Raw genomic sequence first — 26436 nt, 5'->3', positions numbered from 1 at the left:
TGGAGGAATTTGTTAGTTTAAACTCTTTACAGAAAGTATAATTGAGTGATACGTAATTGGTGAAAGAAACTCAATCTTTATTTATAATCCACTTCACTCTAAAGGGTGTTTGAAAACCTTTAAAAATATTTTTATATAAATTGACACAATATTTTTTTTCACATGTCTACTTCAAAAAGTCAAAATTTGCAAAATCACTTGTGAGAAGTTAACTCAAATACCCTAAGCGATGAGTTGTTTCAATTGGCATGTATTTAAAAATAATTTATTTTGTTACTTATGCAATATTTATGTGGCATTTTCAGTATGATTTGATAATTTTATCAGTTTAATTTTATTTTGGAATAAATGCACTATAATTATTTTGTTCAGAAATTATTTCTTATTGGTCTTTTAATTTTTTTATTTTATATACTAAACCTAGATTTTTTTTTTATGACCAGAAGAGGCTAAATTGTTCATGTGTCCTCATCCGCGTTATATTAGTTTGCATAAAAATTTATGATATTTTTCCGGTCAACTAATCTCTGACTAATTTTAAATTATTCAAATATTGGCAAATTTTAATGAATCAACATTATTAATATAATTTTCTGTTTTAGTCAACACCATTAAGAATAGCATTAAATCAAAATCTCCTAGAGAATCTACGGATATATCGTGAGAATTTATGCTAGAAAAAAGAATTTAAAATATCTTAATATATTAAACATTCTTTGCGAATTGAAGTTACTGGAGGCTCTAATATTAATCAGTACTTCCTGCATTTTTAACTGTCATATTGAGATTAACATTGGCTTTGAAGGAATTTTTTATTTTTATTTATTATTTTAATGCAATATTAATTAGTAAAAATTAAAAATACATTAAGAAAGACATGTTAATACTACCTCCAGTCCTTAATATAAGATCTTGTTTGACTTTTATTTTAGTCCTAAATATAATATCCCAATCCACTTTGTCTCTCATATTTATACATTTTTCTCCAAAGTAACCCTTTTAACAATGATAGTTCTAGTAAATACACTTGATTGGCAAAAATATTTTAGAAAAAACAACACTTATTTAGGACAAATAACTAACTAAACTTACTTCTTTAATCTACTCAAATTATTCAACTGGCTCTTATAATTAGTACAGGAGGTAGCATATCAGTACCATTTTTCATTTTGTGTGCACCGACTTTTAATATTAATTAGTAAAAATTAAAAACGAACCAAATTATATTTTTCCCTATATTATATTTAATTATTTATATCCCGAATTACTGTAGTTAATTGCCAACTTTCCGCGAACCATAAATATGCGTGGCGGGAATGAAAACTGACTGACAAAGACGTTGATTTCACGCTCCAAATAGGCGCGTATCACTCCCAACCTAGACTTTCTCGGTCCGCACCTCTCTTCCTCTGTGCCCAAAATCAGCCACAATACACACAGCCTCCCCTCTCTCTCTCCCTCTCTCGTCGTCTGAGCTCTGAACTGCGGACGCTCTGAAAGACTAAACCCTAGTACGCTACTCTTTTGCACCTTTTTCCCCTTTCTGTACTGCGATTTCGCTAAGCTGCGAGACCCGCCATGAAAGAATCGGAGAACGATATTCTCAACGTCTCCATTCAGCTTCTTTCTTCTCTTCTGGATGAGATTCCCACTGTTGTTAACTTTAAAGGTAAATGGTCTCTAATTAGAGCCAAACTCTTCGATCTTCAGACTCAGCTCACTGATTTCTCCTCTGAGTTTCCGAATTACTCGTCCAATTCTCTATCACTCGAGCTACTTCAGTCCATTTCATACACCTTAAAGGATGCCGTTTCGCTTGCCAAAGAATGCCAGTCCCCCAACTTATCCCAGGGAAAGCTTAAGACTCAGAGCGACATTGATTCGGTCCTCGCTAAGTTGGATCGCCATGTTAAAGACTGCGAGATTCTTTTCAGGAGTGGGGTTTTGCAGGACGCGGCCGTTTCCAGCTCGTCTAAGAGAGAGGCCGTACGGTCTGAATCCAGGAACTTGATTACTCGTCTGCAAATCGGTTCTGCTGAGTCCAGGAAGTCAGCGATGGTCTCCTTGTTGGGTTTACTCGAAGAGGATGATAAGAATGTGATGATAGCTGTGGCGCAGGGTGTGGTTCCGGTGCTTGTCCGCTTACTGGATTCTGCCTCTTCGGAGATGAAGGAGAAGACTGTTGCTGCCATCTCCAGAGTCTCCATGGTGGATAGTAGCAAGCATGTGTTGATCGCTGAAGGTTTGTTGCTTTTGAATCAATTGGTCCGAGTTCTCGATTCGGGGAGTGGATTTGCCAAACAGAAATCCTGCATAGCCCTCCAGGCTCTAAGTTTCTCGAAAGAGAATGCTAGAGCAATCGGGTCTAGAGGTGGAATCTCGTCACTGTTAGAGATTTGTCAAGCCGGCACTCCTGGTTCCCAAGCTTCGGCAGCAGGGGTTTTAAGAAATCTCTCTGTCTTTCCTGAAATTAGAGAGAATTTTATTGAGGAAAACACCGTTATTGTTCTACTGGGGCTCGCCTCATCGGGAACTGCATTAGCGCAAGAAAATGCAATTGGATGTTTGTCCAATTTAGTTTCTGAAGACGAAAGTTTAAAAATTTTATTTGTAAAGGAAGGAGGGATCGAGTGCCTGAAGAATTTTTGGGACTCAGCTCCGACAGTTCGGAGTCTTGAAGTCGCGGCTGAGTTTTTGAGTCACCTGGCTTCTAGTTCTCCGATTGCTGAAGTTCTTGTTTCTGATGGCTTTATACTCCGCCTTGTGGGCGTGTTGAACTGTGGAATTCTAGGGTTGAGAAGTGCGGCAGCTCGAGCTGTTTATGCTTTGGGGTCGTACAACACAAAATCGAGGAAGGAGATGGGTGAATGTGGATGTATGACCCCATTGATCAAGATGCTGGATGGCAAAGCTGTAGAAGAGAAAGAAGCAGCCGCAAAAGCGTTGTCGGTGCTCTTGTTGTATGCGGGCAATAGGAAAATTTTCCGGAAGGATGAGAGGGGCATAGCTAGTGCTGTTCAGCTGTTGGATCCTTCAATACAGAATTTGGATAAAAAATATCCTGTTTCAGTGCTGACGTCGCTTGTGCATTCAAAGAAATGTAGGAAACATATGGTGGCGGCCGGCGCTTGTGTATATACGCAGAAACTTGTTGAGATGGATATTGAGGGTGCCAAGAAACTCTTGGATAGCCTTGGTAGTGGTAAGATATGGGGAGTTTTTGCAAGACCCTAAAGATGAACAGATTCTTCAAATTCCTAACGATGGTATAGGAAAAAGAATTGATTCATTGATATGTATGTATGATAGTTGTACTCATTTCTTTTTCCCTTTTCTTTGTGTTTATAATTCAAGTTTATTTGTCTTGTAGAGGTAAGTTTTGTTTTGTTTCGTTTTGTTAGATTGATTCCTGCGAGGTCTCTGTTTGAAGATAAGATGTACAATGTGAACTAACCGAACTCTACTTCATCATAAACGCACTCATGAGTTCTATTTTACCTGTTCATATTACACTTCAATTTTATTGATGCTGCAATGTAGCAAGTCCGCCGAGTAGTGAAGTTGTTTATGGATACTGAGTTGCACTGATTTCAGGAGAGGGATAATTGATTAGATTCAGATAAGACCCGGGGGCAGACCATCTGGCATAGTTCTATGGTAATCAGTTGCCAGTAAGCACTTTGTGTTAACACATTAATGGTTAGAAGGGGGAAAAAGAAGAAATATTTGGGAGAATGACTTGGTCAACTTGTACAAATCATTAATTCATATGGCCTAATTGCTTGCAGTGCTGGTAACTTGTGCTTCCGAGTTTATCAGTTTTCCTGGCTGCTAAGTGACAGCTTCGTTTCTGGATTTAACAATCTGAATCCTGGACATTGCCTCTCTTAGCACATGCATACCTGTAAGGCTTTGACGCGATGACTTCTTTAGCAAGATTTTGATTTCCTCTTTCAATGTGGACTTACAATTCCGAACTCAATTTCTTGATTAATTGTTGTGACCATGGCTTAGCTCTAACTAGTGTTTGTTAGATTATTTATGTGATAGATTATTATAATAGCACTATAATGAGGAAATTTCCTGGATGCCTTTTGGTGGTGGTCCACGTAAGTTAGCTGTCAGCAGCATGTGCAGTTTTTTCTTGACCTTGTGCATGTGGTCCTGGGTTTTCCGACATTATACTCCTGTTTTCTGTTGCTTTAACAAGTAAAGACCTCTTGCCTTAAATACATTAATACCTGGCTAGATATAAAGGCTTCTGCGCTGGTTCGCTAGAGTTCAGTCCATAAACAAGTTTACGCGGAAATCATCTTTCTAATGGGATTGGATGACTAAAACTTGCTTTCTTTATTTGTAATAATCTTAATAGAATGTGAAAGAGGACCCAGTATGGTCTGTACACTTGATGGACCGTTTCTTAATAGTGTATGGTTATTTCTGGAATGAACATTGAATACTAATGTTCATATCGGCCAACTGTGTGTCATAAGGCTTAGCTTAATAAGATAACTCTGATGTTTGTCAAAGTTGCCTATGCATTCACATTAGGATGTAATGTCAAAAGTTCTGCAGCAATCTTTTTCCAGATATTGCGTTCCACCGTCACCACAGATACAAGGCGAGAAAATCTGAAATCCATGAACTGCGAAAGCATGCTGAATTCTCTTTACAGATGTTCACAAACTTTGCAGGCTGCATAGACAGCTCAAATTATATGGAAGGCAGGTGCCAAGTAATTGTTCTCATGGAGCCCTCTGCCTTTTTTGTTTTTGTTTTTGTTTTGGGGGGGGGGTTAGTTCACGGGATTGCGATTGATTTCAGGCCCAATTAGTTCCCTCACGATAAAGACGTTCCAAGTTGTTTTTTTAAAATTTGATCCTGTTGCAGCAACAAAAAAAAAAGGAAAAATCCCAGAAAAAGCCCTTAGAATATACCAAATCTCAAATTAGGTCCTTAAATTTCGAAAATGAAAGAATGGGTCATTGACCCAATCTGTCATTTATGAAATTCAGGCGAATTGACATTTTTGCCCCTGAGTAAAAGTGAGTAGTTATTCTCTAAACAAATCTAGGTAACGCTTATACTGTTCTAGTGATTACAAGATTCGTTGTAGTTAATAATAAGGTACCTGACAATAATAAAATACTTGACTATGAAAAAATGAGTAGTTATTCTCTACACAAATCTAGGTAATGCTTACATTGTTCTAGTGATTACAGAATTAGTTGTAGTTAATAACAAGACACCTGACTATGAAAAAATGAGTAGTTATTCGCTACACGAATCTAGGTAAGACCTAAACTCTTATAGTGATTCCTTGAATCATTGTAGTGAATGAATAAATGAGGGCAAAATTGTCAATTCGCCTGAATTTCACAAATGACAGATTGGGTCAATGACCCATTCTATCATTTTCGAAATTTAAGGACCCAATCTGGCATTTCCCATATTCTAAGGACCTTTTTTGGGATTTTCCCAAAAAAAAAAGGGTATAATATTTATAAATCATTCATTTTTATGCGGGAGGGCCAACAAAATTTGTCGTCTTTCCATGTTTGTACATGTGAGGTGCATCCGGTAAAAGAAAAAAAGTAGTGATGTTGGGTAACAAAATAATTATCTTTTCTAAATGGGTGATTTAATGAGTAAACATGCCCCTCTCCTAAATCGAGCCTTGGAGCATATTTGAGCGTAAAAATGGCAAACTTCATATAATACAACTCTGGAAATTTATTCTCCTTTCGTAAGTATTTTAGATGACAGATTGAATTTCAAACAAAAGGCAACACAATTTCAGCATCCTTCTTGTTAAATTATTCTCGTCCTTGTTTTCATTTTCTTTTAATTCATAATAAGAGTATTCTCCATCTATAACAGAAAGTAAACTTCTTCAAAATATTGAAAGGTCATTTGATATTGCAACTCCCTTATTTTAGTTCCATCAAAAATACTTTCAAACAAAGTTATATTTTGATTTTGAGTTCTGATCCAAAAGAATTGATTGAAAGTTTAAAGTTTTACTTTATTCTTTTTAAATAGGAGGGAAGCTAGGAACCCCCCCCCCCAAAAAGAAAACAATGATCAGGACAATGAATACATGCATGCTAATAAAATTTAATGATAATATTAATAACATTTTACTTTATATCTTATAAGGCTAATGAAAGAGAATTGTTTTGGTCCCATCATGCATCTGACTGTGGTGGGTGAGTCTTCCAACGGAGATTTCTGCATACGTTGAGGCTCGAACTCGAGATCTCGTTTAAGTGATACCAAGCTGCTTACCACTTGAACCAATCCCTATTGGTAGACACTGTTTGATATTGAATGTGAGTATTTCTCTCTGCGAGACATCGGTCCTGTGGATTATTAGCAATATGTAAATGCATAAAGTATTTCACAATCACAGAGCCCACCGTTACATTTGCATGTGTGATTGCACTATATGGGCTGAAGAAGCGGCAGACATCATGGACAGCCCTATTGGGTTAACTCTGAGTCTGAGATTGTTACTTGGCCCAACTTAGGAAAAACAGAGCCTGGGTCATTACAACTTGTTTTTGAGTTGTCGGAATAATTTTTCTTTTGAGTTGTTGGAAAAGAGTATATATTGGTGGCCAACCGAAAATTTAATTTTTTATTAAGAAAGTCCATATTTAACATTGATAATAAATTAAAGGGAAAATTAATCTTTTAGTCCTTCAACTTTTAATTCACTTATAACTCAGTCCCTCAACTATAATTCGGTGCGACTCAGTCCCTGAACTTTTAACTCGTTTATGACTCAGTTCTTTATCTTTTAATTTTTTATATTATTATCCTTGTAATCTCCAATTGGGATTGAGTCATCCTATGTGGCATAAATGATACAACACCTTGCTTCCAGCTCAGCTCCACGCAACACAAGAAGTCACAACTGAAAAAGACAAGCGATGAATCTGAAATACAGAGGCGTAGATAACACAGCCTTTCACAACGCAACCCACACATGCTATACTGGTGATCGGCACCGGCATCCCTCTCTGCAACATTATGGCCTCACTGATCTTCTTTTGATTTTGAAAATGCCTGGCCTTTTTTTTTTTTTCCCAGGTTCACTTCCTTCACTCCTACTCTCTCCCTTCTTCTTTTTTTATCTCTGAAAATTATTAAATTATCAAGGGTCGATCAGGAGGAAGCTTTGTACACTCTCTCCCCGTTTTCGAAACCAAACATTATCTCCTTTAAAATCTTACTTACCGACTCTCCTTCATTCCTCAACTTAATAGCTTTATCTTATTAAAATCATTTTGAATCATCTTGACACCCGCACAAAAGCTCTGCTATTTCGATATAAAACTCGACTTCATCTCTTGCTTGTTTAAAATGTCTCCTATCCCAATATTACACATCTTTGGTTGTTACACAAGTATATCTCTCGGCTTTGTCTCTGTTTATCCCCTGTTTTGGCCTTTTCTCTGTCTATTCATCCGTCTTCTCGTCTTTTTTGTTGTTGATAAAAGTCGAGTAGCCAACTCTGGTTAGGAACTATCCAGAGTCCAAGTTTATATCCTGCCTATCCTTCGCTATGATTTCCTGCAAGTCCTACGAGGGAGAAGTGATGAAATGGAATTTATCAGGTACATTCAGAGCTTGTTTTGCCAAGAGATCAGCTGCACAATTCGCTGTTCTAGCTATGTGCTTTATCCTCACTCCCAGTCACGAGCAAGGATGGATTTGATCTCCGTAACAAGGTTGAAGTCTTTATGATGCTGGTCAATATCAGACGAGACTAGTATGACCATTTCATACATCAGATTCCGCCATGAGTTGACGTGTGCCTTGTTCCCGAGCCATTTTTAGCCCAAGTAATAGCGTTCACAGCTCTGCTGTAACATTATCTCCTTGTTGATCGTGATGCATGAATGCTGATATGAACTCTCCCTTTGTGTTCCTAAATAAACCTCCACACCCTATCCATCTTCTCTTCTTCTCCTGTTGTTATTTTTTGTGTTACGTGGAGCTGAGTTGGAGGCAAGGTGTTTTACCATTTATGCCACATAGGATGACCTAATCTGAGCTGTAAATTATAAGGATAATAATATAAAAAATTAAAAGATAAGGGACTGAGTTATAAACGAGTCAAAAGTTCAGGGATTGAGTCGTACTGAGTCATAGTTGAGGGACTGAGTTATAAGTGAGTTAAAAGTTGAAGGACCAAAAGATTAATTTTCCCTAAATTAAATAATATTGCTTTTAATAGAAAGATACATATACTTATGAAAAAAGAGAGTGAACAGATTTGATAAAAATCAAAAGCAAAAAATTAAAAAAATATATTTTAGGTAAGAATAAAATTATTTTAAAAATATTTACCTTTTTAACATAAAAAGATACAATTCCGATTTGTTATTTTTCATACATAGTACTCCTCTAGTCCTTAATATAGGACTTAATTATTAAGTTGATTTTGGTCCTAAATATAAGATTTATTTTTCATATTTATCAATTTTTTTCTAAATTACCTTATGGATACTCCCTCAACCATAATTAAGTAGAAGAGGAAGAGTGATATTAAGAAAGATGATTGTGGTATTTTAGGAAAAATGTATTACATTTCTTATAACTAACTAACTTCTTTAATCTAATTAAATTAGTAAAATATGTCTTATATTAAAGATCGGAAGAGTAGCACATTTTTCAAATTAGGCCAAACAAGCAGTTTAAGTAAATACTTAACCGATTGCCCAAAACGTGGGCCGAAAGAAAGAAAAACGAAAAAAAGGAAAAAGAAATTCATATTGTCCTAAACGGAAAGCAAAAGGGCTGCGTTGTGTGGTGACGGACCCTCGAAACGCTGTTAGAGTTGAACGACGATGTCGTTTAGGCTCTGTGGCCTGACTTGGAATGTAATGAATCCGCCAATGGCTCTCCTTTTCCCCTCTCCCTCCCCCTCTCTCTCTCTCTCTCTCTCTCTCTCTCTCTCTCTCATCAGATTGGATGGTAACCCTTTTGGGTTTCGACTTCGAGCCGCTTTCCTATTCCGTTACCTGTAAGTCTTCTGTCTCATTGAGTTTTAACAGTCCTCTCTTTTTTACCCTAAGCTTTAAATTCTTCGCGCTTCTAACTTCTTAGGTCTAATCTGCTTCTAACCGTAGCTCTACTGCAAGTTTCGATCGATCGTGCTTATTTACTTGGTTTGGTTTCTTTTTGATTCTTTGCTAGAACATTCAATCCCGAATCCACACTGCAAAGTTATAATTTCACTATACTGTGGCGTTTGGTTAGTGAAAATTGGGCTTAAATTTATAAACATTACTATTCTTTTTAAATATTTTTCCTAGTCAACTATCATGTAAGTGTTTTTAGTGAAATTTTAGAAGCGAGCGCATTATATGATGTGATCATTGAGGGAGTTTATAGAAGTACTGTCGACTAGAGGAAGGCTTGCTTTAGAATTTGAAGTCAATATTTCCATTGGACCTTTTAATCAACGTCGTGTGACCTCGAGTTCAAGATCTATTTGGTTACGTTTTACGATGGTCACAATAAAATAAATCTTCATACTCCATTGTGTATTTTCCTTTTAGGGGTAGAATATAATTATGCCTTTGCTTCCCTTTTGTATGGTGTTGATGAGAGTTCAGGATCTTAAATTTTCTATATAGCCTTTTGGACACAGTTTGAAGATCAGACATAAAAAATCTGATGTTTCAACTTTCAACCAAAAGCATGTGTAGTTATGTGTGAAATGCTCCCCTCAGCTTGTGAAGGTATTAGTATGTGTATAAGAATACAAACAACTAGAATCAAAGCCTAAGAAAGTTATGACTTTTGTTTCCAACTATTCAAGGACATTTAGAAAAATGTAATGAAATGTTTTAACATCTCTGGTCTTCTGGCTGTGTCTTTCTTATTTGTGGAGGATTATTTTACATAATATCTGGTGTCTGAAGTTGTGTATGTAATGACGTTATTGGGAGGTTCTCTTGTCTCTTTTGGAGTTTATATCTATACTGTTGTGGTCTGCTCTACTGGTTGGTTAAAGTCTGGAGTCATGATCAATGGTGGCAGTCTTTAGATTGTCAAGAGACATTTACTCATAGTATGGTGGTGTTGTATGATTTCCCTTTGTTGTGGACAGCAGTGATTATCAATATGAGGACTGAATGGCTGATAAATCTGTTTCATCATGGTGGATTGGTCTTGCAGGGAACTTCTTATTTTTTCTTCTCCATTGCCTTGAAGTTGGTCATTAGAGGAGTGATGTTTTTAGCTTCTGGTAGTGGGTTTTATCAGAAGGAAAAGAAAAGGAAAACTCTCAATATTTTGTTAAATTCTTCCCTCTAATATGCTCTTTTTGGTCCAGGATGTGTATTACATTTGGAAGGGAAATAAAGTTCTTTAGTGCGTTATGTATTAAAAGATGGTGTGCATATTTATTTCTATGTGAAAGGGTTTGGAGGATATTCGGTGGTGGAAGGTAGCCTTTTGGGGAATAATCCAAGCATGGATTTAATAAAATATGCTATATCAACGCAAGCTGAATCGGACCTTCTTTTTGTTTCAAATGTTCAATAAAATATATTTAGATTTGGTATGTCTTGCCGGTTAGGTAGTTAGTTAACTGCTGCATTTACTCTTTCAGCTGTAAATTGTTTAAGTGAACTTTGAAAGCTTTTGACGTCAACTTCATCATTCGTCGCTGGATCTGCTGGTTCAAGATGGATGACGGCTGTCAGCATGAAAATGGCAGGCATAAGGTGGACTATTATAGAGGAGTACACTCCCCGGTGAGTATAATGCATAAATTTAGCAACCCCCCCCCCCCCACCCAAAAAAAAAAGCGCTGCTTTATTTACCTGATTAACCGTATTGGGATGTGCAGTGGAATATGGCTCCTCAACATCAAGCAAAGGAACCAAATGCCTTAGTCATGAATAAGAAAATTATGTCCATCATAGCTGAAAGGGAGGCTGCTATTCGAGAACGAAATGCAGCTTTATCTGAAAAGAATGAAGCCTTGGCTGCTCGAGATGAGGCCCTTCGGCAGAGGGATGAAGCACTTGTTCAGAGGGATAGTGCCATAATGGAACGAGATAATGCCCTTGCTGCCCTTCAAATCCGGGACAACGCTGTCAACTTCCAATTGGGTAGTGGAATTCAACGCGGATCGAAGCGAATGCACCATTCCTCTAACCATCTTGTTGAAATGGCAGAAGCCGCATACAGCACAAAGGATACCACCATAACTGAGGCCTTCCCGGTGACAGTAATAAATTCTGAAGCTGTTAAATCTCATCAGGCAAAGAGAAAAAAGGAAGACAAGGCAATTTCTTCTAAGGCTTTGAAGAGCAAAGGAAAGAAAATGGGTGAGGATTTAAATAGGTCAGCTTCTTCTGAAGGAACTAAGATTAAATCTGAGTGGGATAGACAGGATGTTGGCTTGAATTTGGTTACATTTGATGAGACTACCATGCCAGCCCCAGTTTGCACATGCACTGGAGTACCACGGCAGTGCTACAAATGGGGAAATGGCGGGTGGCAGTCATCCTGTTGTACTACCTCCTTGTCAATGTATCCATTGCCACAGCTTCCAAACAAGCGCCATTCTCGAATTGGTGGAAGAAAAATGAGTGGAAGCGTCTTTACAAGACTGCTCAGTAGGGTAGCAGCAGAAGGCCAAGATTTATCTATACCATTGGATCTCAAGGACTACTGGGCCAGGCATGGAACAAATCGCTACATCACAATCAAGTAGCTTGCATGCACGCATGTGGCTTTAGTTGGCCACCTCTGACTGGACTTTATGTCAGCTCATGCGTCGTGATGGTCCAAGCATGATATGCTAAAATTTTGTTGAGGGAAGGGATTTTTTGATGGAAGGCTGGTGCCAAGTTCTAATTTATGAATGGGATAGATATGAAGTATCTTTGTACATGTGCAGTTTAAGATGTCAAGACCAAGGAGGGCTGCTGGTTTGCGGTCTTACCTGTCCAGTATGAATGTGAATCCCTTGTTAGACATTCTCTACCCCCTCTAGAAATCTATACTCTCGCTAGTCCCCTATACAGGCCACCTTTTGGAAGGTATTTTTGGTCCCTTTCATTAGTCTTGGAGCGTTAAATAATTTTTTTTCTCCATTTATGGTAGTAAAAGGGTAGAAATGAATGTTGATGGGGTTTGGTGTAAATAATAAGAGTAATATTAGAAATTTATTCTAATTTTATAACAACTTTAGTGAATTTAACTACCCCTCCATTTCAAATTATAAGATGTTTTCAACTAATTTAAAAAGTCAAATAAAAGTAATCAAACGTGGTTTGATATCTTGATTTTCAAAACAAGGTAACAATATAGTTGTCTCTTTCAAGCTAAAACATAAAAGCTAGTTGAAAAATTGATTTTAGTTATAAATGGAAGTTATTGATCCATTTTATCTTGTATTTATCATTTTGAAGTAGAGAGGGTATTCTTCTTTATTAATGTGAATCAGTTAAAAGTGACTTATATTTAGAATTCGATATTTATTTCATAAAAGGGAAATTTTAATTTGTGAATTTTGTTAGTTTCATATGATTTTTTAATCAAATCTTTGCAGTTTCAGTTTTCTTAATTATAAACATCAATCTCTATGCCCATAATCAGTTAATTATATCAAGTGGGAACCACGTCATTTGCTATTAGCATTGTTTCTTTTTTTTGGTAAAAATTTTGTTACAGTGTATCCACCGGGGCGGTCCCCCAATGACTAATCACCTGGGTACTGCAGAAGCCCAAGAAGAGGGCAACCCTCCCAGGCATGCTTGTTTCATTCCCATCCTCTAGCGGGATCAAACCCAGAGGCGATGGTTAAGGGACACAAAGCCTCATCCATCTGTGCCAGCGTGTGCTGTAGCATTGTTTCTTTTTATTTTGTAGTCTATACCAGTCCACCGTCACCGGGCCACACCCACATGGTTAGCATTGTTGTCTTACAAATTGACAAATTATTAGTATAAGCTACGATATTTTAATTAAGAAAATTATAAAGACCCAATAACCAAATGTTATAACGATTTAATAAAAAATATGATGAAATTATAGAGAGTAATGTAATTTTTTTTTCTTACAAAATATAATTAAGGGACCAGGGTCAATGCTAGGTTGTATGAGAATATAATTTTAAAGTTGGGAAAATTATTATGATGTGTCTAAAAAATAATCATCGTCCAAACATGAGTTTTCTTGGATCATCTATAATCACAAGGCTCCCATTACGATAGGAATGGATATAAGCTGGATATCATTAGTAAGGCTGAGGGGAAGGAGAGATAATCACTGAGAGAGACGTTTTGATGAAGTGTGAGAACGAAAACATAGGTCATCCTGTATTGCGTACATTCTTAGGCCCCGTTTATATTAGTGTTTAAAATCACTTAAGTTGAAATAAAAACTCATCTCACACACTTATTTTATATTCTGTAAATTATGATTGAAAAACTGTTTATAAACCATTCTAAATAGGCCGAAATAAGTGTGATGTTTGGTATTATATATATACACATATGCATGCATATATAATTTTCAATGGTTTTAAAACTTATTTTGTGTTCGAATATAGTAAATAATATTTATATATCTCAAGCAATATAATAGTGATTTTTCTCCCAAATGTATACTCAACTTCAAAATTAAATAAATCAATTTTCAAGTGCTTAAATGTTTTGAGTATAAGAAGCAAGTGAAACTAGTTTGAATGCTAGCAAGATCGAACCGGCTAGAGAATGTAATTACTCAAATTTACATTGATAGTATAAAATATAAAGGCATAGAGTCATATTCACCATTTAATATTAGTGCAACTCACTGGGTTTTTTGTAAATGTATGGCACCAATCTATTATAAATACGAACTCCAATCTTATTTATAAGCTCCAAATTTAAAGAAGGGTGTAGTCCATTTTATAAATTTTAATTTGAATTTGTCTTAATATTTAATTAATTTTTTTTTTCAATTTTGCCATTCATTATTTATTTTCACTTCTTTACCACATTCTTTCTCATTATGTTTTCTTATGCATTTTGTTTCATCCTTTTTCCCCCTCATTTATAAGGGTATATTTAAAAATAAAAATATATTTCTTACATATCTATTTCTTTTAACTAATTGCTTGTTATTTGCAAATTAATTATTTAAAGTCTATAATAAGAATCCGAGGGAGCAATAATGAAAGGGTTGAGTGTTATATCACCGTTAACTTTTCAGATTCATTGCACATTTTGGAATTCTGAGAAACTTCCTTTTGACGAATTTCATATCTGAAATGAACGGCGTAACCTTAATCCGAGACAAAGTAAATGAGGTATGAAAAAAATTAAAGTGGATGTCATGACCCTTTTACCTCCCCAAGGAACTCAATCAAGGCTCAATCATTCTTTATTTACATTGGCACATGGGGGCAAAGAGAACAAGCACGAATCTCACGTGCTATTATGGTTTGAAGAAACCATTGTTTATGTATTGCATTATGTAGCCGGTCCCTCTGTTTCAGTATTTCTAGTTTCAAAGTTTTTTGTTTTGGTTGGGGGTATCTTCATTGAGCTTGCGATATTCATTGTGACTTCATTTTCTCAACTGAGAAGAATTCTATTGATGCTCTAAGAAAATATGCTTGCATACGTGAGTGCATAAAAGCCAGATAAATAATATGCATAAAATGACCCTGCAAATATCCTTTTTTATTTGTTCTCCCTAACTTAGACTGACACTTTGAAGGTCATGGAGATAATAAAGCTCCCAGAAACTATACAGCAGTGGGATTCAATCCTCTTAATATACAAATCTAAGGATCTCCATTGTATAAATCAGATACTTCAGATAGAATAAGACACCAAAAATGAGAGCAAGAAGGAGGAAAAATGAATCAACAAACCGCCGCTTGAAGGCTCGCATTCTAGGATGCCAAAAGCTACAGAAATTGATTATTTGCTCCGAAATAATAAGTTCACTGATGGGCCTATTGATGATGGCTTGAAGGCTCGCATAAATTTCCATGATGACGCCATCTGGGAGTCTGCTTTACTAGTTTTCCTCCCTCCGTGAGGTCTTGCAGCAGCATGATTTCTAACAGGTCCTGATACTTTTAAATTAAATATTGCTGAGCCAAAGGAAGCATCAGTGCCACCAAAGGAAACAGGCGCTTTACGGGATGAATCTAATGGATATCCAACAGCTCCATCCTGATGTGGAGGTGGAAATTTCTCACTCTTGCTTTTTGCATTTGCATGGGTCACAGCTCTCCACTTCTGAAAATTGAGAAACACGAAATCTTGCTTAATGGGGCATACAGATCCAATAAGAACCGTCTGATTAAATAGTTTCCCTGCGTCAAGGAAATGTTCACGTAGTCCAAGCATATAAAGTAAATAGGAAAGGCGGACGTCAGCCATAAAAGAATACAATGGCTTGAACTAGGAGTTGAAGAAACAGGTAGTCAAAACTGTATATCATCTTAACTAGTAATCTGAGGTCAATAAGGGGGAAGTAGACAAACATAATAATGACAAGAGTAATTCACGTACATCTATGTTTGTTTGCAATTCTGCGTTGGCATCTGGAGCTGGAATGGCCCGACCACGATCACGTGTTTTGACTTTTCGAGCACCATCAACAGCGTTAGCTTTCCCACTTTGAGCTTTTAGCCTGAAAAAAATATAAAATCCATTACCCATCATCCATGAGCACCAAATAAAAATCAGACCGGATGGTATCAAATGTAGAAATGAGAGAACCTTCTTGCTTCTTCATCTCTCAGTTTTACATCCAATTCTTTGCTGGGAGGATACTTCGGTAAACTTGATGGTTCACAAGCATAGGGCTCAGTTGCAAAGAACTGCAGAGAGATAATACATGTGAATAGTTTACATCTCAAATATAACTTTAATGGCAAGATGACAGCTTACTTCACTACAAAGAGCAGCTGAGGCAGTGCCACGATCATCTGGATCCATTGCAAGGAGAGTTTCTATTAGAGGTAAAGAAGAAGGTGGGAAATCTTTGAAGGTTTCTGAAAGGCAACGTTTATAAGGCTGCTGTGGCTTAAAGAGTGTAGCATTTGGCAATCTATACTTCTTCCAATATTCCTCAGATGGAGACCCACATAATTTAAATATTTTGTGCAGTTGCTCAACCTAGCCCAAGAAAAATCAAAAGTCAGTCAAATGTCATCCTGGGATGTACATTTGAGGCACAAAATCCATTATTTTTTTGCAAATAAAATTATTTCTTAGGTGACAACAGACAAGCGAAACTTAATGGCAATTCTCAATCAATAAAAGTTTATTAGTAACGGCAACTATCTAATGCATGGCACCAGTGGGTACAATCTCCCAGCATAAAAGCATACTTAAATAATGTAACATTCAAGGATTGAACTAGGGTTCTGTTGTTGCTTATCATTCTTTTCTTTCTGCCTTTAACCGGGTTTTCTGTCTTTCAGTTAACAGATATTTCCAATCCATCAAGATGACTGTTTAGTGATATGAAAAGTGAACTAATCAAGGCGACACAGCCTAACAAAAGCAGCTTGCCCTGCATATTTTGGTTGGCAAATAAGAGAACTTCGATTATAGAATTGCAAAGCAAAACACTGCTGGCACCGAAGGCATCAATGAGTATCGTAAGCGAGGAACGTAAGCGAGGAACAAAACGACTAAAATTGCTGCAACAAGACTTGAACTTGGTATCTTTAAGCATAAATGAAAAGTTTTTCTGATTAATAGCTCCAAAGTTTAGAAAATAGCCACTAGGAGAACAAAAAAAAAAAAAAAAAGCACGGTGATACCTCTGTTCGGCCAGGCATGATTGGCTTCCCAGCAAGCAGCTCTGCCAAGATGCAGCCAGCACTCCAAAGGTCAACACCGACACCATAGAGTGTAGCCCCAAGAAGAAGCTCAGGAGGCCGGTACCAAAGGGTGACAACTCTACTTGTCATAGGCTGCTTTTTCTCAGGATCATAGAAAGCGGCGAGGCCAAAATCGGCAATTTTAAGGATTCCTTCATTATCAATGAGCAGATTGGAACCCTTGATATCTCGGTGCAAAACACCTCGACTATGGCAATGCTCAAGGCCAGAGAGTAATTGCTTCACATAGCATTTCACCTGCCATAGAAATATACTGAGAAACAAATCAGCCTTTCCGTAAGACATTTCCTCACAGAATTTTTAAATGAATGACTATTCCTTCTAGTTTTATCAATGCGTAAAAGGCATCACTATTTTAAGACAACTCCTGAATGGATTATTAAGTGTATAAAGACATCATGAACCAAATAATGAACTACCAATCTTTAAGCAGTTACATAAAAACCGCAGGCACAGTATAGTCACCCTCCGTATATAAAGTACAATCTTTGTTTCCCTTTTGAATTAGGGATAGATAAAACAAATTGATTCCTGCATAGCAACCAAATAATCTATTAGGTATTCTCAGCATGAGCAAAATACAAAGTGCTCGTTGCATTGGCACAAAAGATGTATCAAGTATTTACCCAAGTAAATATATATATATATTTATTAATAGAGCAAGATACCGAAAATCTCAAAATAAGGTTGGTTTGCCGGAGGCAAGAGAAGTTGAGACAAAACGTGAAAATTTTCATTCTTGTTGATATTCATCTCACTACTATAAAAATAATATGCTTTGTTAAGTGTTGTTCAGTTCCAGATCCCCCCCGCTGGGGGGGGGGGGGATGAGATCAACCACAGGTATATATAATAGTATTGAAAGGGAAAGTGGAAGTTGTTTGTGCACGCATTTAGAAACAAAACAAAATCATAACCTCTAACACATCTCAATGACAACAAAGCTGGAGAATGCATACTGAATTATAGCTAATATATATCGTTGAACTTAACGCCCTGGCCAGCTGCAGAATAAAACTAACAGCGAATACACTCCAATTTTAAAATTGCCGTACCTGAGGCTCGTTAAACTTAACACCTTGGCGAGCTGCAAGCCCTGCGAGATCGTGTTCCATATACTGGAATACTAAGTATAGACTGCATGACATTCTTGAAGTAACTAAACCTTCAAGTTTTAAGACATTGGGGTGATCAAGCCGCCTCAACAGAATAATTTCTCTTGCCATGAACTTCACGCTCTCTGGCTCCATATTATCAAACCTAACTTTCTTTAGTGCCACTATCTTTCCAGTAAGAAGGTCCCTAGCCTTGTATACATTACTATAAGTCCCTTGCCCAATCTGAACAACCAAGACAAACACACTAGCACTGATTCAATAAATCCAAATTGTAGAAAACGAATATGGAGTTAAGTTTCGAAGCATTAAGCACCTTAGCAAGCTTCTCGAACGAGTTGGCGCGACGAGGAGACCAATCTCGTATAGCTTCGCCAGCCACATCCATCAACCACAACGGCCAACCATGTTCGGTTTTAGCGTAGGGATCAAGTCTAAGTTTCCGTCTCTCCAGAGCCGGAACAGTCCCAGAGAAATCGCCGGTACGCCGAGTCCCTTGCTCCTCCATCTCCCTCGCCGCCCCTTCCTTCCTAACCACAACAGCATTACCTCCGTCAGTGACAGAATGTCGCTGGCTAGCGCGAGGACGGTGATCCTGAGTTCCGGAATCCGACCGTCGGCCTTCGCCATCCGCCCGCGTTCCGAGCACGCAACCCATTCGTCAGCAGTGGGTGCTCTCAGAGTAACGAAAACACATCGGAATCGAGAAATGAGAGGCTTTACAATTACAGGCAGGCAGGAGAAGTGACCGGCAATTTCGAGAGAGAGAGAGAGAGTGGCCGGAAATTAGGAGGTATGAGAAGTGAGCGGAGGTGCTGGGGAAGGCAGCGAAGGAGGAGGAAGAAGGGGAAGGAAGAAAAGGGTCAGGAGTTTTGGGGAAAATAACGGAAATGCCACTAGAGGATGTCAGTGAAATGGAGGCTGGAGCGCCAAGTCCAAAACGACAGAGGGTGATGAGGTCAACAGATTTGGAGAGCGGAAAGGGTTGAAGCTGCCATAAACATAATGATAAAAACTCAAAAAAGTAAAGTAAAATGCCTTTCGTCCAAAAGAAGCTGTTCACTTTTTAATTCTCAGTGTTGACTTTCTTACTAGGTACTCCTCTCATCATACCCTTATTTTGAATTTAAATTTCTTTCCTTGTTTTTTCACCCCTTCAATCTGTTTATTTATGATGCCCTCTTCTCATCCATCTTTCAGGATAAAACCCAAATTATCATTTTAAAAATAATTTTATAGTATATAAAGTAAACATATAATAAAAATTATCTCGGTTTGTATAAAAACACTTTTAAAAAATATTTATAGAGACTGTCCAAACACCCCCTTAATGCAATTTAATTCCTATAACCTGTAGTTTTAATCCAATTGTAACATAGTTATTAAATTTTACTCGATATTGCTTAGTTTCTATAATTTAGTCATTTAAAATATCATTCTCTGTATTTTAAAAAATAAAATTATTTGTGAAGTTTAAAGGATTAAAGTTTTAAATACTTAAATGTATAAGAATTGGGTTGTACTGAAGTCAAATTTAAGGATTATCAAAATATAGACTAAAAAATTAGTTTCCTCCGTATTTTATCATCTATTTTCATGGCATAAATTACATTTATTTAGATTTGATATAATATATAATGAGTTATATCATACTACAAATTTTGCTCATTAGAAAATTTTAAGCTACAATTTCCTCTCTAACAGGAAAAAATCAAAAACTTTAAGGCTAGCTTAAGTAACAAAGATGGGGTTGAAGTGCAGTAGGAATGGGAGTTTAGCCTCTTTGATGTTTAAAGAAAATAAATAATACAATGTTCTCATATTCACGTTTTGAAAAAATAAACAATCTATTGAGCTTAAAGCCTTAAACGTTACTAAAGTTTAGTATCAATATTTAAAATTAAACCTAAAATATAACAAGTACGTGTTCAATTAAAACTTTAAACAACAAAGGAAGCGAGAGTATATATTTTATTTTATTTTATGCCATCATGATTTGATGCCAAATGGGGCCTAAATGAAACAGGGTTATTCAATAATGATTCTCAACAAAGGAAGCATATCATGAATCCAAGAGGGGAAGTTCCAAGCATTATGGGGCGGTACAACGTTAATGGTTTTGTGACATAATAGCATGAAAATTAGTTTGTACTTGAAAATTTGTGAGTTAAATCTCATCTATAATTTTATGCCCTTGATGATTGTTTTTTTTTTAAATTAATATTATTATTAATCTTTACAGTTGAATATAAATTTAGTTTTGATTCTTATAGTTTTATAAGGACTTAATTTGAATTTAAGCATATGTCTCAAAACTAAAACTTGCTAAAAGTACAATGAAACTATAGTGATAAAAATTATGAAAGCATAGTGATAAAAACCAACAATTTGAAATTATGGGGAATTCGATTAAATTATAAAAATGATATTAATTTTTTTCAAAGAAAGAGAGTGGTTAAGACAAAGACATGAGACTAATCCAATACAAATGATAAGTGTTTAGGTAAAAAACACAAATTAGTATGCTTCACCCACTATGCCCATCATAGCGAATTATGGGTTCCCACTCATTGACTAAACAGGAATAGGGACTGCAGGGCACCAACTGTAAATTTATTTAAATAGGATAGGGCCAAATTACAAGTACGATTTACCTTGATAGTTGTGAACAAATAGGTATTGACAATTGACGAAAGATCTCACAATTTCTTAACAACTGTTTCTATTTATTATCAGCTTTTTAATTAAATCAAAAGATTGTACCATTTTCGGTTCTAATCATAAAACCTAATTAATTAATTTAAGAAGATTAAAAAATAAGTTAAATTATTTATTTATAATAAATAAATGCTATCTTTTCTAAAATATCCTTACTAATCAACTATATTAGCTAAAACTACCATTATTACAAGGATAATCTTGAAAAAATATATAAATATGAGAAATAAAGTAAATTGAGGTCTTATATTTAGGATTAAAATAAAAATTAAACAATATCTTATATTAAGAACTAGAGGTAGTATTTATGAAGAATCCATGTCTTTTTTTTTTTTTCCTTTGCCAACAAAGAATCCATTTCACTCATGGGGAAAATATTTAAATTTTTACTTCGTATGCTGTCACTCCCCTCGTTCATTGAAGGTGAAAGGTAAATTTATATCATACCCCTTTCAATCCTATACATAAAACATAAATAAGAAAATAAAAAAAACAGTTGGAAGCATTTACTCTTCATAAGTTTGCCGCACAAAGTGTACTTGTTTTTTTTAAAAAATGCCCCACTTAATCTTGACCTTTTACCAAATGTTTAATGGCATTCATAATGATTTTATATTTAATGAAGCGCATGAGGGAAACTTTTCTAATGAATAAAGTAGAAATGAGTAGTTAGTATTCTCTCGTATCCTTATTATAAGTTTCAAATAACTAATTTATAGATAACAAATAACTAGTTAAAATTAGTTAAAAGTAATAAATAGGTTAGAAATATATTTTTATTTCTAAATATACCTTTATAATAAATGGAAAAAAAAGAAGATGAAAGAGAATGTATGAGGAGGAAATGTGATAAAAAAAAGTGTATAATAAAAAAGAGAGAATAAATAATTAAAGGTAAAATTTAAAAAATTAAGTTAAATATTAAGACAAATCCAAATTGAAACTTATAAAATGAACTACACTCCTCCTCAAAACTGAAGCTTATAAATAGGGCCAAGGGAGTATTTATGAAAGCATTTGGATTAATTTAAGTAATGTTATGCTATTGAAGTAACTATACAAAAAAAAAAAAAAAAAGCTGTTTTGTGCAATATAAAAGTGTTTTCTTACCTGATTTTGAGAAGAAAAACTCCATAAAATTATTATCTAGAGGATCAAAGGGGGTAACATGCGTGAAAATAATTAGATTTCAGCCTGGATAACACATAAAAAAGGGCTCTTGGTGGAGTCCATATGTCACCGATCTGAGTGAAAAAGTCCATATGCGACTCTTTGTTATCCAATTTTTCAATGGCCTACTTACTTTTAATTAACAGAAGAATGACATTAGTCAATAGTTATCTTGAAAAGGAGCTTAGGCATAAGATCATTATCACTTTAATTACTAATAATTGTAATTGTCATCTCACTCAAAAATATTCTTCTGGTGGAATGTCCCGTTGCAATGATCACTTTGGCAACTAATAATTGATCCATATTGATCATAAAATGACAGAATTTCTATGACATTGTATTGCAAATTTGTTAAAATCCTTCACAAACCCAATGACTTCAAAGTTTGTTGAATTTTTCTCTGGTTCCTGCTATTCCACGCAGAAGAGAGAATATTTCAAAGCCAAAAGAATTGTCAAATGTAACTACCTATACGGGGTTCCCTACCAAGACTGCCACTTGCGATTATATGGTCTGCTAAAAGAAGAAAATAGAAATAAATAACTGATATATATATATATATATATTTGTAGATTTTTCTCCTTTGTTTATTGTTATAATAATATCATTTCTTCCTTAACAAACGCAGGGATTGATCATTTGATGGTTGAGTTGTTGATAAGGAAAAAGGGAAAAGACAAATTAAAGCGAGCGTAATTAATGTGAGAAGAAACAAAGGGCTTTCTTCATTTTCAATCTAATTAAGAAAAAAGCCACCACCAAGATGTTATTTGCTATTAATAATGAGTCAGTGTTATTCTATCAAACACCGCTTTAGAAGGGTAAAAGTATAATTTTTTTTATTCAAAATATCACTATTAATTGTATATATTAAGAGACTCCCAATTATGAATGGTTTTACTTTTAATACACATAATTAAAAAGACTAATTAAAAAAATAAGACATATTTGATACAAATAAATAATTTAATTAATTTTTTAATATTTTTAAATTAATTATCTAGTTCTTATAATATACTACTGTAATAAAAGGAGATTAAATGAACTAATATGAAAGCGAGGAAGAGCGTGGCAGAATATAATTAGTTGAAAAGAACAAGTAGAAGGAAGACTGATTAGGTAGCGTGATTTGAAAGGAAATAGAATGAGTTAGCATAAATGTCAAAGGGGAATTCAACAAAAGCATAACCCACTGATTGGTAAGCAGAGGGATTGATTTGTTCCTACTTTTTCTTCACTCACATTATTCTGTAAGTCAACACGCTTTGACTTGGTCTGCTTTATTCAATTACTCTTAGACTCCTACTAGTTGCATTGCCTCTTTTTTTAAAAAAAAAAAATTAAATATATCCAGCAGGGAATGCCATTCATACTGAACAACTTCACTGTTTATCCACGCCTCTTTATCTATGTATAATACTTCTTCCAACACTTAAATATAAAAGCTAATTGACTAATTTGAATAGATTAAAAAAATAAATTAAGTTAGTTATTTGTAATAAATAAATATTGTATTTCTTAAAATATAACTACTAATTAAGTGTATTAGCTAGAACTATCATTATTAGAAAAATTATCTTGGGAAAAAATGCTTAAATATAAGAGAAAGTGAATTAGAGTTTTATATTTAAAACCAGAATAAAAGTTAAACAAAGTTTTATATTAAGAAACAAAGGTAATGTAAAATTTAGGTTAATTGTTTGCCTCGCTCTCTCGTCTCCACACAGACAAATAAGTCATAGTATGAATTAAATAATTCATGAATAATATTTTATGCTACTTTAGTTTTTCCTCCTTATTTATTTACTTGTCCTAATTTAGATTTCTATTTTGTTTCTAACTATGTGTTTTCTCCCAAATTTCAAGATATAATTATTACTTGTTTACAATGATATTCCCGTTAGATAGAGCGCGTCGTCGAACGGAGGTACTTAAGTTTTGAAATAGTGTGGTACTCTATTAGATAAAGGATAAAAGTTAAAAGGAAAAATAATTCCTACTAGATTTTGCTTTCTTTTAGTAATTAATAAATATACTGGGAATCTACTTACTCCCTGCACGTTTTTTTTTTCCCAAGTAAAAATATAAGTAATTCTGTTTGAGATACTTTCCAGTACTAAATATGAACACTTTTCACAATAAGAATTTGAACATTAATTTGTCACATTGTAATAGACTAATATCTTCTGCTGTACTCAATTTTTGCTGGTCTTCCTACCTGTTATTTTTTTTGTACGCACATATCTCTTATTAAAAATAATTATATACCAGGTGCTAAATATAACTTTCTTTCATTCCTACCCGGTGTGTTTGGATTAGCGGTGGAGAAGTAACTTTTTTTTCAATTTAACTTTTACAGAAGTCAGATTGGATAAAAGCAACTTCTTTGAGCTTATTGTATAAGTCCGTTTCAGTGACAGAAGTCAGATTGCAAAAATATGATTTCAAACACATCCCAAATCAAAAAAGCTCCTTTTGCCGGTAGAGAAGTCAGTTTGAAGGTTCAGATTGATTCCAAACACACCCATAAATGCTCATCTCTTTCAGTCTTCCAACGTGCTTTCCCTTTTTTGAAAATCTTGGCATCAGCTCTTTTGGGTTGCATCGTCCTGGATCTTTGACTTCAATTGCACGGTCACGTTGGGTTTGTACAGTGGCCCACCTCCATTAACCTGGGTTTGTCATACCAAATCCCAATCCATCATCCAAAGGTACAACTACATAAGACAGCAAATAAGAGTTGATCTAGTGAACAAAAAGTCAGTTTATAAACTGTAAGATTGTGAGTTCTAATTTCGCTGCTAATATGAGAATTTTGTTGGTGAGTGATCTATAAATACCTCTGTAAGTCATCTATAAGCCTGGAGGAATATTCTTATCTTCGTCACCCAATTCACCTCAATTTTTTTACCAAAAAAAAAACAACAAAAACCATAAAATGCCAAAAAACGAGGCCAGCTTTTCACCATTTTTATTAGTAGGGGAAAAAAAGGTAAAAGCAAGCAACAATAAGAAATCGCACGTGTAAAGTCTTGAGAAGAGCCGCCGGTGAATCTGCGTATCCATAAAAGCTGGCCTGTGTCCACCTTGAAATCTTAGGGCTATTACCCAAGTCAACTCAAGATTGACACAGGATAATTTTTGAATTCATTTTAAGTAATTTTATACTGTAAAAAGTAAATACTACCTCTAATTCTAATTATAAGACCCAGTTAACTAATTTGAAGAGATTAATAAACTTAATTAAATTAGTTACTTGTAATGAATATGTGTTGTTTTTCCTAAAATATCATTACTAATCAAATTTGTTATCTAGACCTACTATTGTTAGAAGGATTATTTTGAAAAGAAATACATAAATATGAGAACCAAAATAGATTAGGATCTTATATTTAAGATCAAAATAAAAGTGAAATAAGATTTTATATTAAAGACCGAATATATGAGAACTGAAGAACACCCACATGAAATGTTTTAGATCTCTTTCGCTTTCCATCTGCTTATGTGAAACTCTATTTTTCTCTTGGAGCAAGACAGGCAACTCGTGAGAACAGGCAGAGTCAAACATTTGAGGCAGAATCCGGGGAAGATATAAATGAGTGACGTTTAATGACGCCTTTAACTGCCCACCGGCCACCGCTTCACTTGATATATGCCTTTAACTGCCCACCGGTGCACTCCAGATGTGGCACCCATTACGCAGATTGCAAATTTCAACCAAGTATTACGTGTTATTGTGCCCAAGTCTTATAAATTTCAAATAACTAGTTGACAAATAATAAACAATAAATTAAAATTAATTAAAAATAATAAATAGGTTAAAAATATATTTTTTGTTTTAAAATATATCATTATAATAAATAAAAAATGATACAAAAAGAATGCGTAGAGAAATGTGATAAGAAAAATTATAGCAAAAGAGAGAATAAGTAATTAATGGCAAAATTGAAAAAGTACGTTAAATGTTAAGACAAACACTAAATTAAAACTTATAAAATAAATCATACTCCTTCCTAAATTTAAATCACATTATTATATAAAAACTTGGTTTAGTCCTCTGATTCTGTTTATAAATTATTCCATTTGGTTCTTATTATAAGCTTCAAATAATTAAATTCATATACAACAAACTGTTAGTTAAAATTAGTTATAAGCAATAAATACGTTAAAAATATAATTTTGTTTCTAAATATGCCCTTATAATAAATGGAAAAAAGGATGAAAGAGAATGTATAGAGAAATGTGATTAGAGAGAGAATAAATAATTAAGGGCAAAAGTGAGAAAAATGCAATAAATGTTAAGACGAACTTTAAATTGAAGTTTATAAAATAGACCACATCCTTTTTCAAATTTGATGCTTATAAATTGGATTAAGATTTTATACTTATGAACAAAAAATTTAATTCGTAACTGGCTCTTATATTAATAACTGGAAATAGTACTGATTAATAAGCTTAATAACAAGCCAGGTAGATTTATTCATAATCAATATAATTCACTTATTTGGAATTCAGCAAGGCAGGCAAAGCTACAATCAACAA

The 26436-nt window shown here is 34.8% G+C and overlaps 3 protein-coding genes across 4 annotated transcripts; 2 read left to right on the top strand and 1 right to left on the bottom strand.

Annotated features, from left to right (window-relative positions):
* Window positions 1–1485: 1485 nt before the first annotated feature.
* Window positions 1486–3760, top strand: LOC114723239 (uncharacterized). The gene has a single exon (XM_028909407.1). It carries the CDS (start codon window positions 1579–1581, stop codon window positions 3232–3234), a length of 1656 nt encoding a protein of 551 aa, XP_028765240.1. The 5' UTR covers window positions 1486–1578; the 3' UTR covers window positions 3235–3760.
* A 5178-nt stretch (window positions 3761–8938) lies between these two features.
* LOC114723240 (protein BASIC PENTACYSTEINE4) lies at window positions 8939–12047 on the top strand. The gene is made up of 3 exons (XM_028909408.1): window positions 8939–9034; window positions 10631–10775; window positions 10871–12047. The coding sequence occupies exons 2-3, from the start codon at window positions 10707–10709 to the stop codon at window positions 11741–11743; spliced, it is 942 nt and encodes a 313-aa protein (XP_028765241.1). The 5' UTR covers window positions 8939–9034; window positions 10631–10706; the 3' UTR covers window positions 11744–12047.
* Window positions 12048–14653: 2606 nt separating this feature from the next.
* On the bottom strand, window positions 14654–18942 carry LOC114723246 (probable serine/threonine-protein kinase At1g54610). Of its 2 annotated transcripts, none has more exons than XM_028909417.1 (7): window positions 18320–18942; window positions 17944–18228; window positions 16808–17125; window positions 15927–16154; window positions 15756–15856; window positions 15546–15666; window positions 14654–15329 (listed from the first exon to the last, which is right to left on the bottom strand). In XM_028909417.1, exons 1-7 carry the CDS (start codon window positions 18659–18661, stop codon window positions 14946–14948), a joined length of 1779 nt encoding a protein of 592 aa, XP_028765250.1. In that variant the 5' UTR covers window positions 18662–18942; the 3' UTR covers window positions 14654–14945. The 2 variants fall into 2 exon arrangements, with proteins under 2 accessions (XP_028765250.1, XP_028765251.1); XM_028909418.1 differs by having other exon boundaries at window positions 14654–15269; window positions 18320–18938.
* Window positions 18943–26436: the final 7494 nt, after the last annotated feature.

This window comes from Neltuma alba, unplaced genomic scaffold (assembly GCF_004799145.2).
Source record: "Neltuma alba isolate B1F8T4 unplaced genomic scaffold, ASM479914v2 tig00012126_pilon, whole genome shotgun sequence".
NCBI classification, from domain to species: Eukaryota; Viridiplantae; Streptophyta; class Magnoliopsida; order Fabales; family Fabaceae; genus Neltuma; species Neltuma alba.
This window is presented reverse-complemented; position numbering and strand designations above follow the sequence as displayed.